General features: G+C 40.9%; 1 protein-coding gene across 1 annotated transcript in view; it reads right to left on the bottom strand.

The window, feature by feature from the left end:
- npr1a (natriuretic peptide receptor 1a) overlaps positions 1-19,019 on the bottom strand; it is a 64,579-nt gene extending 45,560 nt beyond the window's left edge. Inside the window, exons 1-5 of the mRNA XM_061742038.1 lie at positions 18,685-19,019; positions 10,750-11,488; positions 2,498-2,688; positions 1,087-1,200; positions 821-974 (exon numbers count right to left, since the gene is read on the bottom strand). Coding sequence (XP_061598022.1) covers positions 821-974; positions 1,087-1,200; positions 2,498-2,688; positions 10,750-11,455 — 1,165 coding nt within the window. The 5' untranslated portion in view covers positions 11,456-11,488; positions 18,685-19,019. The remainder of the gene's footprint in view (positions 1-820; positions 975-1,086; positions 1,201-2,497; positions 2,689-10,749; positions 11,489-18,684) is intronic.
- Positions 19,020-19,125: the final 106 nt, after the last annotated feature.

The following is a 19,125-nucleotide window of genomic DNA, read 5'->3' as shown; positions in this document are numbered from 1 at the left end:
TTTACCGTCAAAAAAATTCCCCACGGTAAGAATTTGTATCTCACGGTAAAAACAATAAATTCCCGTTGATGATGTTTTTGTGTAAAGCTGATTTATGGTTCTGTGTTAAATCCACGCACAACGTACGTGAAGGAAGGAAGGAAGGAAGGAAGGAAGGAAGGAAGGAAGGAAGGAAGGAAGGAAGGAAGGAAGGAAGGAAGGAAGGAAGGAAGGAAGGAAGGAAGGAAGGAAGGAAGGAAGGAAGGAAGGAAGGATATGAGCCTGAAAGAAAGAAAGAAAGAAAGAAAGAAAGAAAGAAAGAAAGAAAGAAAGAAAGAAAGAAAGAAAGAAAGAAAGAAAGAAAGAAAGAAAGAAAGAAAGAAAAAAAGAAAGAAAGAAAGAAAGAAAGAAAGAAAGAAAGAAAGAAAGAAAGAAAGAAAGAAAGAAAGAAAGAAAGAAAGAAAGAAAGAAAGAAAGAAAGAAAGATAAATTCCTGTTGATGAGGTTTTTATGTAACAAACATGGCGGATCTGAGTCATTACAGTTTAGTTACAAAGGTGGAGTTGAATTGGTATTTTTTTTAATCTTCATTTTTATCGGGATAAATGCCAGAAATTATCGTGATCAGTTTTTTGTCCATACGGCGCATCCCTAATTTTTAATGCATCATTTTTACTCTGTACAGTTAATGAGATAGAAATATTGCCATCATTATTTCTAATCCAAACTGTTCTCCTACAGCGCTGCACACTGATTGGTCAATCACTGGCAGCAGATTCCCATGTGACTCCCTAAATATGTCCAGATTGGACGTATGAAAAAGAAAAGCATCTGTTCTCACCCGGGACGGTCCGGTTCCACATCTTCCGGGTCACCACGTCTTCCTCGGGTCTCTTCAACGGGACTGTACGGGGTTTCATCTCAGTCAGCGTCTCGTTCAGAGCCTGAGCGTACAGCATGACTCCATCATAGAACCCTCCAGCGATCAGGTTGTACTGACGGAGACACAGATGATCCATACATTCACTGCTTTGTCTGCATTTTTAATCATTGGTATCAAACCACTGTCATGCACTTTCATGCATTTGTCATGATCAGTAAATATACCAGAGAATCTTCGATGGTGAAGTTGAACATTTTCTTTGCATCCCTCTTCAGATCTTCCACAAACTGGGGATATTCTGAATTCTGGGGCTCCAGGTAGCTCAGCACCTTCACACTCTGACGACAGACAGGAGCTGGTCAGTAACACATACTGTAACACACATCATTTAAAACACATAAAAAAAGGGGGTGGGGTCTGAATCCTGATTTTGGTCTTGGGCCCTGTCCCAGTACTCCCACTACCCCTACTTTTCATCCCTACCCCTACATTTTGTGCGTTCCCGTGAGGGTAGTGGTGTCCCAATTCCTCTTTTCACCTAGGGAGTGCGGAAAACGAGGGTAGTGGCTATGAATCTGGCCAGAAAAATTTCCCAGAATATTTTTCGTCGTCATTTGCGGACTGAATCAAAAAAAAAAAACATGGCAGACATTTATTTTTTAGTGAATAAAATCAATATTTTGAGTTAGTTTCTGCATAAAAATGCGTTTTGATTACATTTCTAGCGAGAAATATATATTTTACTTTCATAATATTCACTCAGTGAATGTACATAATCACTTGTTTGCCCGTTGTTGCAAAGTCTTTTTCAAACCTCGCCAGAATAAAGGCTGATTTATGGTTCCGCGTTACACCAACGCAGAGCCTACGGCGTAGGTTACAGCGACGCAAACCGTACACCGTACCCTACGCCGTACCCTACGCCGTACCCTACGCCGTACCCTACGCTGTACCCTACGCCGTAGGCTCTGCGTTGGTGTAACGCGGAACCATAAATCAGATCCCGAGCCGGCAGGCAGTTTTGATCCCGAAATTTTCGGAGCAAATTTCTTAACAGGCGTAGCTACAACTGTTAGATTTCATCTATTAAACCAACATTTATCTTCCTAAATGATTTATTTCAGCCAGCGGTAATTCTCCACAGAGCTGCAGGTTTCTCCCCCGGGACGACGGCGCAGGTCGACCCGGCCGTGAGCTGCTGCTGTTACCATGGTAACAGCTGCTGCTGCTGCTCCGAGCCGGCGGCTCTTCTCCAAAAACATCAGATCAAATTTCTTAACAGGCGTTATTTGGATAAACTGAGCCCAGGTTGGGGATCTTAACGGTTACTTTTACGCCTGAAAAAATATTAAAACTTAATAAAGTGGCATTTTAACAGCGCTACAGCAGAAATTAAAACAGCTTTTAGCTCTGGGCTTCCTGATATTAGGGGTGGTGCTGAAAGTAGGGGTAGGGGGAGTATTGGGACAGACCTGGGAAGATTTCAAGTGCCCTAAAATCTGTCCCTTCTTTTTTAGGGGTAGTGGTAGAAAGTAGGGGGTGTATTGGGATTGGGCCTTAATCATAGATCTATTCATGATCATTGACCTCATTGATCAGCAAATGAAACAGTAAAAAAGCCGGACAGCCTCTCACCCTGAAGGCCAGGCGGGCTGAACAGTCGTCCTGGTCTCCTCTGAACCACGGCCGGACGGGTCGGCCCCCCCTCAAACTCTCTCCAAACAGGTCGATGAAGAAGAAGACGTAGTTCTCCAGATCCACCCCCTCCTTCCAGAGCTGCACCATCAGAGTCCTGAACAGGTCCCAGGAGCAGCACAGGTACACCACTGGAAAACACAGAGCAACGGTGAGAGGAGGACAAATAGAGAAAATGTGGTTCTTTGTTCTGGAGGGGAATATTAGAAAGTGTCAGTGACGAGCTGTTATTTTGCTTGGCCGTTCCTGCCGCTGCCTTAAATTCATCATTCCTGTTCCTCGTCGCCTTCTCGCTCCTCATTCACCATATGAGGCAGTTTGGTTATATTTAACAGTTTAAAATATTTTCCTGCTGAGAACACAGGAAAGAGAGTTTTATAAGTTGTTGCATATCACTTTGAATTAATTCTGTGTGTTGTTCTATTAATGTCCCAGTAGCTGTTTGGCAGAGGTGTCAAGTAACGAAGTACAAATACTTTGTTACCTTACTTAAAGGAGCATGAGGCAGGATTGAGGCAGGATTTATGAAAAAAATTTGTATACGTTTTTAGTTTTCTAGTAATAATGTCAGATGAAGCGTTCCAAACCAAAAAGAATGTCTCCTCTAGTGCAGTGTTTCTCAATCCTGGTCCTCGAGTACCACTGTCCTGCATGTTTTAGATGCTACCCTGCTTCAGCACACCGTGATAAAAGTACCTGTGTCATCAACAGAGATGTGCAGACCTTGGTGACAAGCTAATTAGGACCTTTAATTAGAATCAGGTGTGTTGGTGCAGGGAAACATCTAAAACATGCAGGACAGTGGTACTCGAGGACCAGGATTGAGAAGCACTGATCTAGTGTATCTCTCCGTTGCCTCGAACAGGAACAGGCTGTTGCTGCAAAATGTGCTGCAATTCTGGGCCCGAGTTTCCCGCGCTGTCCTGCGGATGTGACGTCACATGACGCTGCATGCACGTTCTCCCCGTTCTCCCGTGCCGGCTTCACTGTTGGCTGCAGTACCCCCAACAGCCGTCGTGGTGAAGGGTGGCGCTAGAGAGTCTCATTTCTTAAAAGGAGCCTCATGCTCCTTTAAGTAGAAATTTTGGTTATCTATACTTCACTGGAGTAATTATTTTTCAGACGACTTTTTACTTTTACTCCTTACATTTTCAGACAACTAACTGTACTTTTTACTCCTTACATTTTAAAAACAGCCTTGTTACTCTATTTCATTTGGGCCTTTAATAAAAACTATCCAGTTAAATTGCTCCATCCGGATAGAGTGAATTTGGTTGTGGTTGTTTCAGATGTTCTTGTCCAGTTTTGTTCTTACATCCGTTCCCTCAGATTCCTGCAACTAAACTTGGATGTACATTCCAATAAAGGTTAGGATAAATGATAACATGAACATGAAGTTTGACTTTTTGCACCATTACAATACTTATAGGTAACTAGTCATCATATCTGCTGCTCTCTGAAACACATGTTAATGCTCAATAGTACACATATATGCTTCTTTAATATATTTGCATTATACTAAGATACATTCATTTTCAATGGCTTTTTTCCCCCTTACATTACTTTTACTTTTATACTTTAAGTAGTTTTGAAACCAGTACTTTTATACTTTTACTTGAGTAAAAAACTTGAGTTGATACTTCAACTTGTACAGGAGTATTTTTAAACTCTAGTATCTATACTTCTACCTGAGTAATGAATGTGAATACTTTGGACACCTCTGCTGTTTGGTCTCATCTTGTTCCTGTCCTGGCTAGTTCTGTTCAGGACTACCAGCCGTCCAGACGTGACTCCATCCGACCCCAGACCAGGTCTGGCTCCGTCTACCAGGGCTCTGACCTCAGCTCTGCTCTCCGTCTCCATGGCGATAATCACAGATCCCTCCGTAATGAGCTCATGGTCAGACATGAGATGCTTGTTACGGATCTTTATGAGGCTCAGATCAGCCAAGGTGTGAACTCCACTCACAACCAAGCTGATCTACGGCAGGTTTGACGTATCACAAGTAGGGAGGCGGGTTCTGGACGGGTTCTGTAACAGCTTCCACATGCTGGCAGCAACACAACTTACTGTCATCTTTTGTCTTTGAACACATTTTACAGAGAGTCAAGTTTTTTGTTTTTTTCTTTCAGAGAATGGAAAATATGTTAATCTGTAAGGAGAAAAAAAGTAAAAACATCCTTCCCCACTTCCCCAAACATTTATAGACACCCCCAACCCGCCCGGTTCTTTTCTGTGCTGATGTTGACTGAAAATAATTATCTCCCAGTGTCTCTAAGCGCTGTAGTAGCTGGGAAGCTGGGAATTATAATGTGGTCGCAGAGTTTCACATGTGAAAACCCCAAATTCACATCTCAGTTTCTCTGCAGAGGATTGTTTTTAATAGAACCAGAATAAAGCCACCATGGCTGAGCGCTGTGACACACACCCACGCACCCGTTTGTGTTTACATGACTTTAGCGGACATTACTCTTATGTAATCATGACCAGAACTGCAGCTAACCTTAATTTACCTCAGTGCTAAAACTAAAATATTCAATATCAGGGATGGAGGAGACACTTCCCCATCATGCAACTGTGTAAATGGATTTGCGTCCACAGGACATGAATTATGCCCAATGCACACACACACACACACACACACACACACACACACACACACACACACACACACACACACACACACACACACACACACACACACACACACACACACACACACACACACACACACACACACACACACACACCGGTGATGCCGGGGGCAACAGCTGGTGTCAGTTAGAGGGCAACATGAGCAGTTAGTGTTTCTGTGCTGATGTAATGTCACACATCACACCACTCTGCTCTAACTCCCGCTGGCACTAACATGCTCATCACATCCCCAAAAACACATCAACATGAATGTTTCCACAGGAAAAAAGTTAAAGCAACAAAATGACACTTCATAGTTGATCTGAAATGTGCTATTATTGATCCATCATTGCCTTTAACGGCATGCTGCAGTTTATGTTGAGGACATAAATGTCATGTGGCAACTAGGAATGGGTGATATTTTACTGTTCACGATTTACCGTCAAAAAAATTCCCCACGGTAAGAATTTGTCAATCTCGCGGTAAAAAGGATAAATTCGTGAAGGAAGGAAGGAAGGAAGGAAGGAAGGAAGGAAGGAAGGAAGGAAGGAAGAAATGAGCCTGAAAGAAAGAAGGAAAGAAATGAGCCTGAAAGAAAGAAAGAAAGAAAGAAAGAAAGAAAGAAAGAAAGAAAGAAAGAAAGAAAGAAAGAAAGAAAGAAAGAAAGAAAGAAAGAAAGAAAGAAAGAAAGAAAGAAAGAAAAAGAAAAAAAGATAAATTCCCGTTGATGATGTTTTTGTGTAACAAAGGCGGATCTGAGAGCGAGATAGATTTATAGATAAAAAGATGGAGTTGAATTGGTATTTTTTTTATCGTCATTTTTATCGTTATGGGGATAAATGCCAGAAATGATCGTGATACATTTTTTTGTCCATACCGCCCATCCCTAGTGGCAACGAGGAAGCTGAAACCAGTTCACCAAACCTCCCGTACAACACTGGGGTATCAAATCTTCACAGTAGTTTGAATCCAATTATCAAGCTTCATGTTGAAATAAGTAGTAACAGTACTGGAAAACAACTAGTGATACATGATACGTGCACGCTGACTTCATGATGGAAGCAGCATGTTTCACATTAAACACACACCAAAGTCACACAGAGGAACCTAAAGGATCAGTTACTCTGATAAAATACTAATCCCTTTCAGGTGTGCAAAACAGAAACACACATATCACCCATTTCTATTTGAAACTACGACGACCACAGTTGGGTCCACAGGTATTTATTTATACATCACCACGATGGATTTGACCTAAGACAAAATAAAAGGTGAAGTGTAAGTATATGTGTATCAGGTAGAGTAGGTACGTGGCAGCTGTCTGACTGAAGCCACTAAAATTAAGCTGACGAAGACGTCAATACCAGTGAATGCGGACATTATTAGTCTGAAAAAAAAATAAAAAAATCGTTTGATTTGGCCTCAGCTAAGGTTTTCGTTCTCTCGTTCTCTCTCTTGCATTCTCTCTCTCTTATATCGTTCTCTCTCTTTTATATATATATATATATATATATATATATATATATATATATATATATATATATATATAAGAGAGAGAACGAAAACCTTAGCTGAGGCCAAATCAAACGTTTTGGTGCATACATAAGAACAAAGAAGGAAAGCACCAGCGTTAAAAGACCTGGAAGGGTCAACTTAAGACAACTTAAGTGGAAAATTGCAAAAAACACCCCCAACAGAAATTAAGAATACTCAACAGAAGGAAGATGTATCTCTCTTAAAATCTACACTCAAGACATGTTTTCATGGATATACAGGACTGTCTCAGAAAATTAGAATATTGTGATAAAGTCCTTTATTTTCTGTAATGCAATTACAAAAACAAAAATGTCATACATTCTGGATTCATTAAAGAAAATAAAGGACTTTATCACAATATTCTAATTTTCTGAGACAGTCCTGTATAATTCACAAAAAGGTGCAAGCCCGCTGGTAGCATGCACAGTGAAAGCAGGGAAGTCAGAGCAGACCTCCCATGTTCATGTTGGAATCAGATGCTTCTGACAGATGAAAACAAGACAAGATTGTACTAGAATGATGGGAAAAGAAAAGGATGGGCCCATGAAAGCGTGCTGCAGCAAGCACGGTGAGGGGAACAGTGGAACAGGCAGCCGTGTTTCCTGATGCTGCTGACGCTGGGAACAAACACAGAGTTCTGATGTACAGCAAATCTGACGCTGTTCATTTGTCAGTGTTGGTTGTAATCACTGACTGTGTTTCCATGCATCAATAACCCTTTTAAAACCCGAATATTGGCAATTCCCCGAATTTGCACGGCCATGTAAACACCAATAACCCCTTTGAATAACCCGAATTTGTTCATATTCAGGTTTTTAAAAACCCCAATATGAGCCCTGGGTTACTCCTTTTAAAACCTGAATATTGGGTCATGTAAACGCCAAACAGAATATCCCCATCAAACGGAACAGGAATTTGTTTTCTGCACATGCTCTGTTCACAAGGAATCCTGGTCTTTTGAGTCCAGGAAGTTCTTCTAAACACGGAGAAACCAAGACCAGGAGGAGACTAATCACTTCATAAATGTAATGAAGGATATGAACATTTCTGCATTTGTAGACGGTAGAAAGTACCGGGATAGAAGATTTACAAGAAGGAGAGAGAAAAGTTGCGCAAAGCAGCATTTGTTTTGAATTTGGATACAGGAAGAAGAAGCAGAAATGATGGGAATTGTGTCATCATGTTCTCCGTGCGTCACTGGTTTGATCCAGATATCCTAATGATTAATTACCATGGAAACGGAATATTCCCAATGTTTCAGTAACCGGAATATTAGCAATAACTGAATTTTGACTGATGTAAACGTAGTCAGTGGGATTTGGACTAAAGTTACACTTTCAGATTAAATGTCATCAAGTGTTGGTGTGTATTTTGGGTGTGAAGAGCTTTCCAACACCTGCAGTGTTAAATTGACCACATCCCAATTCCCTCATTTTCTCGGCCCGTATTGTTATCAAACTGTTAGGTTAGGTTCGGCTGGTCGTACACACACCAGTGTTTGAGTACATTTGGTGCAGTGTTAGACGATAAACGTGTTAAAATAACACACAGAAGATGGGACAAACATACACACTTTCCTAGTGTTGAATTTAACACTCAGTATTCATTTAACACCTGCTATTTCTCTCCTGTATAGTTCTGTGCTCTCTGATCCAAACAGAACAAGCTTCACAGTGCAGATGATAACGACTCCAGACACACTGAGAAGAAACTGAAGAAAGAAATGAAACGCCAAAGTCTCTTGTCTGATCTCAACATAACAGAGCCTGACTTTCACTTATTGAAAACAAAACAGAAGGCTTAATGTGGTGAAGTCCAGACTTCCACTAGACTGCAGATTATTATTCTTTTTCATCCAAGTTTTTGTCATTTTGTCCAAATACGTTTGAGCCCCTGAAAATGGGAGTAAATTGCTTAATATGGCTGTAATTCCTAAATGGTAGATGTCATATTTTTGTGAAACCTCCTGAATTAAAGATAAATGTCGACACTTCTGTCACACTTACCGTAGATGTTTTTTTTAAAACCCATTGTGCTGGTGTATAAAAGAAAACATTAAAAACTCTGTCAATGTCCAAATACCTCCGGCCCTGATTGTATAATGCAGTGAATTGGATTTCAACCGAGACCACCACTCAGAGATCCAAACTAAATGTGCTCAGAATGTAGGAATGTCCTTATAATGCAGGAATGCCATCACGGCTGAGGCCCTGGACTGAGATTACGTCTCATAAAGATGGATGTAAAAGCACTCCAACTCACCCACCGGACGCTAAAATACACCCAAAGTCATTCATTAACCAATATGGAGAAAAACAAATTCCAATAATAATTAACCATTATTTAATGGTGGGAAAGACATTGAGGGAGGGATGGAAACAAATTAGGGAGGATGAGGAAAGAAAAGTAGGAGGGAAAAGGTAAGGAGGACATAGGAGTGAAGGAGAATGAAAACAGTGAAGTGAAAGGAGTTGGTGCTACAGACGTCGACAGTTAATGCAAATGTGGTGGAATAAAATACTGATCACAAAGAAAAGAAAGTAAGAAAATGAAATCAGCTGAAACATCACATCCAATCAAATCTCTGAAATCTCATCTCTCCTGGTAAGAAAGTAAGAAAGGAAAACAAAGACAAAGGAAGGTTCTAGTAAAGACATTTAAGGTATGAAGGGGTTGAAGTGTCTGAGCTCAGAAGGAAAGGAGGAACAAGCACGTGTGACTGAAACCAGAAACACTAGTGTCATCTTTGTTCCTCCTTTTCTGTGGCAACAGATCAAAGAGTGACCGATGGAAGTGGAGAAGGAAAACAGGTGAAATAAAACATTTCCAAGACCCCGGTAAAAGGAAACTGGAGCGTTAGGCCTCTACTTTTCACATAAAACTAGGTTTTATTTGTTCAAGAAGAGGAATGAAAAAAGGAGCGACATGGGGGTAAGATTGTAACCAAAGAAATAAATATAAACTAAAATAATCAATGGGGACAAATAAATTTGAACTATTTTGCAGGAAAACTGGACCAAACGAAAGCTTCAGATGGACAACCAGGAATGATGCAGATCAGGGGTCGACAACCCAAAATGTTTTAGAGCCATATTGGACCAAAAACACAAAAAACAAATATGTCTGGAGCCGCAAGAAATGAAAAGTCTTGTATCAGCCTTAGAATGAAGGCAAATGGCGAAAGGTGAAATGTAGAGAAAAGAAAAAAGTCAAAATGTCGAGAAAAAAATCGAAATGTTGAGAAAAAAGTGGAAATGTTGAGAAAAAAGTCGAAATATCGAGATTAATGTTGAAGTACAATCTCGAGAAAAAAGTGGAATGTCGAGAAAAAAGTCGAAATTTCAAGAAAAAAGTTAAAATTTCGAGAAAAAATTCGAAATGTTGAGAAAAAAGTGGAAATGTCGAGATTAATGTTGAAGTACAATCTCGAGAAAAAAGTGGAAATGTCGAGAAAAAAGTGGAAATGTTGAGAAAAAAGTCGAAATGTCGAGAAAAAAGTCAAAATGTTGAGAAAAAAGTCGAAATGTCGAGAAAAAAGTGGAAATGTTGAGAAAAAAGTTGAAATTTCAAGAAAAAAGTTGAAATGTCGAGAAAAAAGTGGAAATTTCAAGAAAAAAGTGGAAATGTCGAGAAAAAAGTGGAAATTTCAAGAAAAAAGTCAAAATGTCGAGAAAAAAGTCAAAATGTCGAGATTAATGTTGAAGTACAATCTCGAGAAAAAAGTGGAAATGTCGAGAAAAAAGTCAAAATGTTGAGAAAAAAGTCGAAATGTCGAGAAAAAAGTCGAAATTTCAAGAAAAAAGTCAAAATGTCGAGAAAAAAGTCGAAATTTCGAGAAAAAAGTCAAAATGTCGAGATTAAAAAGGAAAGGAAAAAGGAAGAAAAAAAGAGAAAAAAAAGAGGGAAAAAAAGATGCTCTAGAGCCGCGGGTTGCCGACCCCTGATGTAGATGGGATATTTCATGAAATGGAATGAACATATTCAAAGGAACATTTCAAATAAAATGTCAAATGTAAACAGACCTCGGCCGTTGTCTCGGATGGTTTGGACCATCAGCTTGTAGTTGACATCCCCCCCTAGGAAGTAGTCGTAGATGGAGATGTTGTGCTGTCTCATGAGGTTGTACAGCCCCTCCACGGCGAAGTAGCACTGCTTGTCATCGTTGGCGTCCTTGTTGTCGCTGAAGATGAGCATGGCGTGCCGCCAGCCGAACGTCTCCTGGATCTTCATGCTGAACTCTCCCAGCTTCTTGTGCGTGGGGCCGGTGTTCGTGACGGCCGCGTACAGGTTGAAGCCGATGGCGGGGGCCCCGGCCGTCACCATGGGAACCTTCCAGTGGGTGGTGAAGCGAGCCACGGGGGAGGACGAGTAGTCGCACCCGGGTCCGAAGAAGGCCCAGGGGTCGCTGGACAGCTTCAGGTCCACGGCGGCCACCGGGGCCATGGAGTCGGAGCAGAAACCCTCCCGGTTCTCCGAGTTGCCGTGGACCAGCTGGAGCTGCAGGCCCGGCAGCAGCCGGGGGTCAGAGTTCACCCGGCCGATGGCCTGGTAAAGGGCCGGGGCGATGCGAGGCCACGCCCACGCGTAGTTTGTGTTAGTCAGCGGCAAGATGGCCGCCAGAGTGACCGTTTGGAGACTGTCCGTGATGTTGTCCGTGGCAACGGAGGGTTCCATCCACAGGACCAGGAGCAGGAAGAGGAGCAGCGCGGGGCGGGGCCGGGACGGCATGATGGAGAGGAGTCTAGCAGCCCGTCAGACTCTCTGCATGGGGGGGAAAAATGTATTAATGAAAGATCTTGTGCTGTGTATAAAACAACCTTTTATACAAGAATAACTACCAAACATCTGGATATAAATAGTCTGTCTCGAATATTAAATACTTTTCAGTCCTATCCCTAAATTTTGCGCGTTCCCGTGAGGGTAGTGGTGTCCCAATTCCTCTTTTCTCCTAGGGGGAGTGTGCTTATTTAGGGGTAGTGTGTATGAATCTAGCCCTTCAGAGCGAGGGATTTCAGATGCTGACTAGTAGATCTAGGGCCAGAAAAAAATTTCCCAGAATGCTTTTCCTCGTCATTTGCGGACTGAATCAAACAAAAAAACATGGCGGACATTTCTTATTTTTTTGTGAATAAAATCAATAATTTGAGTTAGTTTCTGCATAAAAATGTGTTTTGATTACATTTCTAGTGAGAAATATATATTTTACTTTCATAATATTCACTCAGTGAATGTACGTAATCACTCGTTTGCTCGTTGTTGCAAAGTGTTTTTCAAACCTCGCCAGAATAAAGGCTGATTTATGGTTCCACGTTACACCAACGCAGAGCCTACGCCGTAGGTTATGCGGCGCCGCGCGCCGTACGCCGTAGGCCCTATGCCGTAGGCTCTGCGTCGATTTAACGCGGAATCATCAATCAGCTCTGGAGCCGGCAGGTAGTTTTTTTTTTTTTTTTTTTTTTAATATTTTTATCCCGGTTTTTTTCCCATTTTTACCACCCCGTGCTCCTACCTACTGACAGTCCTGGGCATTGCCATCCTCTACCAACCCCGGGAGGGCCCTGCACTGAGCTCAGGTCTCCTCCTTAACCTGAGGAGTGAGCAGGCCGCATCTTTTCACCAGACAGGGTGGGGCTTCTCCGGCCGAACGTAGCGCGTGGAAGGATCATGTTATTCCGGCCGGATCCTCCCACCCCATCTGGCGCCCCGGTTGGCCAGAGGGGGCATGTATAGCCCAGGACTGTGTGCATGTTTTTGTGAGGGTAGCTCACACTAGCTACCCAGGGGAACACGGGGAGAACATACAAACTCCACACAGAAAGATCCTTTCGCCAACCCCACCCATGGTGTGGGCACTGAAGTCATGGGGGAACTAACACGCACCTCAGCACCCACAGCGTCCCCGGGGCGGGAATCGAACCCAGGACCTTCTTGCTGTGAGACCGCTGCACTACCAGCTGCGCCACCGTGCCCCTCCGGCAGGTAGTTTTGATCCCGAAATTTTCGGAGCAAATTTCTTAACAGGCGTAGCTACAACTGTTAGATTTCATCTATTAAACCAACATTTATCTTCCTAAATGATTTATTTCAGCCAGCGGTAATTTCCACAGAGCTGCAGGTTTCTCCCCCGGGACGACGGCGCAGGTTGACCTGGCGATCACGTCTGTACGTGAGCTGCTGCTGCTGCTGCTGCTGCTGCTGCTGCTGCTCCGGGCCGGCGGCTCTTCTCCGTAAACATCGGATCAAATTTCTTAACAGGCGTTATTTGGATAAACTGAGCCCAGGTTGGGGATCTTAACGGTTACTTTTACACCTGAAAAAATATTAAAACTTAATAAAGTGGTATATTAACAGCGCTACAGCGGAAATTAAAACAGCTTTTAGCTCTGGGCTTCCTGATATGGTGTGACGTTTGTGCAAACGTAACTACGCAGTCGCTTAGGTACCCGAACGTAAACCACGCAGTGACGTAGCAAGCTACATTTAGGGGTGGTGCTGAAAGTAGGAGTAGTGGGAGTATTGGGACTGGGCCCTGGGAAGATTTCAAGGGCCCTAAAATCTGTGGCTTCATTTTTAGGGCTAGTGGTAGAAAGTAGGGGGTGTACTGGGATTGGCCCTGTATGTCCTGGGAATGAAGCCGGCTTTCAGACGACCAGCAGAGTACATTACAGCACAGCATAAATTACCAACCTTATCTGGGCATAAATCTCTGTGTCCTGTGGATGAAACAAGGCTGTGCTGATAAACCGCCTGTCAGACAAGCTGAAGGGAAAACACTACTCACCTAAGATTATGCAGCCTTTGCTGTGAATAAAAAATTGCCTCCTGGATAAAACAATCTGCCCTGTTATTAAATACCTAATCTTCTTAATAAACAGGTGTGTCCGGTATAAAGATGAACGATCCGCTGAGAAAAACAAGCTTTTCGTTCTGCGTTAAACAGTCACCTCTGCCATAAAAGGTCCATTAAAACTTCTTAATAAATCAATGTAACAACAAAAAAAAAGAAAAGCTTGTCCCCTAGATGAAATAGAAAACAAACATTTTGTGCACTTCTACAATAAAAAAAAGTGGCTCCTTTCTTTTGAGTCCCTGAAGTCTAAACTTCAGAAAAAGTGCTGGGGCTGATGGGAAGTTTGCCAGCGTTTCCATGTGGGACCAATAAACTGTTACCCATTAGCTTCATGTGGGCCCCGTGTGTGTTTGAGGGTCCGCAGATATGGAACTAAAGTCCACAACTGAGCTGTTAGTGGATAATTGCTGGTTAAACACAGGTTTGTCCGTGTTTACCATTTGAGTAATGACTAAACATTCTCCAATGAAGTGTGATGTGCGGAATGATGGAAATCTAATGTCCTGCTCTGGGAATTACTCAACCAGTCATCCACATGAGGGGGTCTATCTCCTTTTGAAAGGATGAGAAGATGAAGAATTGATCGAATGCTGATGAATAAAGGTAGAAACATCTAAGACATGAACGATTCACTGTTTTATTTAAATGTTGCAACGAGATTCATTTGTGACTCTGAGGACTGCTGGTGCCTTTAGAGTGAGCAACGTTGATTTAGATATTTAATGTGCACGTGTAAAGCACAGGCCTGTGCAAAAGTCTTGGGCCACCCCTTGTTTTGCTGACTAATCAAATTGGTTTTACATTTATTTTAATTTGTCATATTGTGCATATAAAGGACTGTCTCAGAAAATTAGAATATTGGGATTTTCTGTAATGCAATTACAAAAACAAAAATGTCATACATTCTGGATTCATTACAAATCAACTGAAATATTGCAAGCCTTTTATTATTTTAATATTTCTGATCATGGTTTACAGCTTAAGAAAACTCAAATATCCTATCTCAAAAAATTAGAATATTCTGGGAATCTTAATCTTAAACTGTTTTTTTAATTGCATTACAGAAAATAAAGAACTGTATCACAATATTCTAATTTTCTGAGACAGTCCTGTATTTAACTGTTCTACCTTTATCATAGAAATGTTACAATTGGAGAAAATTGTTCAGCTTATTTAAATTGTGGAGAAATATTAAGAAGAAACCAGATGGGTGCTGCTCTGTTCACCATAATTAACAGGAGTCTGACAAAGAGGAGAACAGGTGTAAGTAACTGTATACTGCAACACGTGTATGTTTTACACCATAAACATGCCCTCTATGATCTTGTGGAAGCTGAATCATCGGTCTTTTTGAAGAAAGAACCCCCCCCCCCCCCCTCAAGGTGCATACACAGGAGTAAAGTTGAAACGCAGCACAGCAGATGTTAGAGGGGCTAAACACCAGCTCAGAGAATAACATGTAGAAAGTGTATTGATGTATTGATGGTCAAAACAATTTTGCAAAGTGTTTGTTACAGAGCTGCACATGGGTCAATGACGTGACGCTGATATTTTCTGAAAAACAGATTTTTTTTCAATTCAAAAAAGGTTTTAATGGATAAAAAAATACCATATATGTGACCTACCTGTCCCACATATGGATTCACTTGAATTTTACAAAAAAAAACACTAGTTATTTGGGATTTTGTTGTTGTTTTAAGCGTCAAAATGTAATGTAGTGCGACCGTCCGACTCTTGTTTGAAAACCTTTTTAAAATCACTCTAAATGTATTTAAAACAATCTTCTTCTATCTGCATGATTTGTGTCTTGTAGTGTGTAAGATTGCAACACATTTGTATTTATATTTGCATCATAATATACAAACAAAGTTTGACTGACGTCCATTTTATGAAATATCATGTGGCGCGACCATTAAAATAACCATTTTTGTATAATACTGAAAACAAAAGATGTCAAGATGTTAAGGAAATTAATTAATTTTAATATGAATCATGGTTGCACCACATTACCTTTTTTTTTAAGGCTAATGCCAATTAATCTTGACAAAAAACTCTGAAATCACTTAATTTAAAATTTTTATATGAATTTATGTGTACACAACATGTTTGAACTACTGCAATAGATATTCTTTTTTTATTATTTTAAAATTGACCTGTTGAAAATCCTTATTCGTCATTGACCCATATACGTAAAGTTAGAACAGTTACACACTGAGGTGCGGAGGTTAGAGGACGACGCACCAACTCAGAGAACCTCAGTGACAGGAGGAAGCTCACTTAGCAGATTTAGGTTTTGAGCAGAGCCAGAGAGCGATGGCTGCAGATCACTACCGACACATCTGCCTCAATCAAACGCCAATTTAACAAACGGTGACTAGAAACAGCTGGGATTGAAATATGCACCATTGAAACAATTGAACCCCGACTGTGAGTGTTACGCTGCACCAGTGCTCCCCGGTGCTGTTAACTTAGTTGTTAACCGCCACTGTTTGGTGACAAAAATATTTATTATCTGCAGTGTGTATTTGTGCTTTCACGTCTAAGCAGTTTGGTTATGTTAAAACACACTCTGCTCTGTTTGCCACATTAGTGTGGTTCATTTAAGCTGCTCTGAAATCCATCCTTCAGTATTCTCAGCACACGTGTCCCACTCAAACTGTGACTAAAACGTGTTAAATTAAAGGTGGCGGAATATAAATGGATGTTGAATGGATATGACCAAAATGCGTAGCATCTTCTTTTTTGCCTCCGTTAAAAATAATGACTTCACATTACTGTAACACACTAACAGGTTTTTATGTAATCCAAGCAAATGTAACGTACAGCATCGCCACATTAAAGCTGCATAGCAAGCGGTGAAACGGGTAGTCTTTTCTGTTTCATCCGATAGACAAAGCATCAAACCATCTGAATATGAGAAAGGACAAAAAAACATATTTTAGTTCAAGAGAAGTGAATTTGTCTTCTGAATTTGTCCTCTTTGAGAGACTGATAACAAACCCTGATTCTGACAGGGAGGACTGAAGCACTGAGGGGAAACATGAAAGGGACGGAGAAGGAGACGAAACAGTGATGGGTGCGGTGTGAACAGTGTGGTGGTGAGTGTGCAGAGTCTTGTGACGTAAGTGAATTTGAGGTGATGGATTATTACAAAAAGGGCAGACATGCAAGATGAGACAGACTGATAAATATAATCGAAGTATATAATGAAGGGAAAGAGACACACAAGAACTCTTTCATCATAATATTCCAATTAGAGTGTATATGTACGTATGTGTGAACACGCTTGCATGTGTGCATGTGTCTGGTGTACGCAGTCTACTCGTAAACTTTCTTTTTTGACCCACATCTGCTTTCGGTGCATTGAGTTTGTTCACTATGTCAGTGCAACTTGCTCGGTTTTTTTTTTGTTCAGTGCTCCAGCCACCAAAAAATGAGTTGTTTCTCAGATGATTTTATAAAAATGAATTTAACCAATGAAACAAAAAGGTTTCTGTACATGTCTTACTCAACCTCCAGTGGCTCCCTGTCATTACTGAATTATAAAGGAAATGCTGCAAAAATGAAAACATCCAAATGTTCAAAAGACCTTTTAGGTTTAGAAACATGTTAGAATTTCAAAATCAACCACATTTTATTTTTTAAAAAAGAGAAAAAATGTATTTATTGAATTAGGCTTTTATGGTAGGTCCAAAAGGGCTAAAATTATTATTATTATTGTTAATTATATGTGAATTAACATTCTCTTAAGGTTTACTCATTCTTTACGCCTTTCCTTTATTCAGCTCAACACTTTTAATCAAACATTTACATTCTCATCTCTGGAAACAAGAGCTGAAATCTTTTTGAGGAGGACTTCAACTCAAACTTGCTGACAGGCAGCTATATCAAAACTTTTTAATATATTTAAACATTGTAAAGTCCTATATTGAATCACTTCAATTACCTCTGCTGTCAGTCATACCTTTTCAAGTTTTTTATTACATGTCTGAGAAGTTTTGCTGAAGACCAGCAGTGATAGTGAGCACACCAAGTCACTGCTTGTATGAGTTTTGATGTGTGTGAGTGTGTGTGTGTGTGTGTGTGTGTGTGTGTGTGTGTGTGTGTGTGTGTGTGTGTGTTTGCCATTGTTCTCCTGCAGCCTCCAGCCTTATATAAGTGTTGCTGTTGTGAAACAGCAGCAGACTCAAACAGTCACAGCGGATCCAAGAGCGTACGAGCAAATGAGGCATGAGATTCATCTTGTGTTGCTGATACTAAAATCAGATTAATAGGAAACAAGCGATCAGCAGCATCAGGTTCTGCTATGGTAATGTGTAATCCACCAAATTCTATTAAAAATTATTAAACAGTCATTTTAGAGACCAACATATGTACAAAACTGTCTTTGCTGAGGTGAATCACCTGAGAAATATTCAGTCTACTGTTCAAAATATTTTCTAAACCCTAACCTCATTAATGTAACATGCAGCTCAGATTAATTCTGTGTATCTAAAAACAAGTAAATTATCAGAAAGCAAAAACTCTTCTTCTAAAATGAAGTCTGTACTCTTCTGCAGAGAATGGATTTTAGATTTGTGTTTTGTTTCAGAATAACATCTTCCTTTTCTTTTTACATGAATATAAAACAAGAGCTGAAACAACCTGGATTATCCAATTATTGAGACAATTTTAATTACTGTTATGGCTGATTCTTTTCAACAATTAACTATAATGACATAAAAATGTCAGAATTGTTGTCAACCTTACATTTATTTTGTACAAAACAAGGACATGCATATTCGGATGTGTTGAAAAATAACCAACTCTGTGAACAAGTTATTTTTACTTTATACTATAATACAATTGTTTTATACGGAACTAATTAGATGATTGTTTTATATCAGTTAACTGGCTTAAAATGGAGTAATTAATGGTTTAAAGAATCTCAGCTGTTCTCTATCAGATCCATTCCTTAAAAAATGACAGTCGTGACAAATATGAGTTGTAGTTTTTTCTGGATTTTGGACAAACCGTCCGGTCCGGATCATGCTGTGGTTCCGAGAGTCGTGTCTGTCTGTGAACTTGAGAAAAACCCCTGGTTCCTGAGAAAACCCCTAATCCATACCTGCGGGTCCTGCCCGGGATCCTGCGGCTCCTGGTTCCCGGCGGTGGACGATGTTTCCTCGGCAACAGTCGGAGAAGCCGCGGCGCTCAGGTCTGCGTCCTGCGGAGCCGTCGAGTGACCGCGGGTTCGAGCCCCGCAGGTTTCCGGTTCACTACAAACACAAGAAAAAAAAGGCAAAAAAAAAAAGCGTCCACTTTCCCTGCAGTCACACATGCATTTATTCTAAGTGTGGGGCGGAGCGGGCACGAGCATCCGTGATAATAAGAACTTAGTGCGCGTGTCTCACTCGTGGGTCTGCAGAGGGAATATTTAATTACACTCAACTGATTTATGGTTCTGCGTTCAAACGACGCAGAGCCTACGGCGTAGGGTGCGCGGCGACGCGCACCGTACCCTACGCCGTAGGCTCTACGTCGATTGAACGCAGAACCATAAATCAGC

This window comes from Cololabis saira, chromosome 15 (genome assembly GCF_033807715.1).
Source record: "Cololabis saira isolate AMF1-May2022 chromosome 15, fColSai1.1, whole genome shotgun sequence".
Lineage (NCBI taxonomy): Eukaryota > Metazoa > Chordata > Actinopteri > Beloniformes > Belonidae > Cololabis > Cololabis saira.
This window is presented reverse-complemented; position numbering and strand designations above follow the sequence as displayed.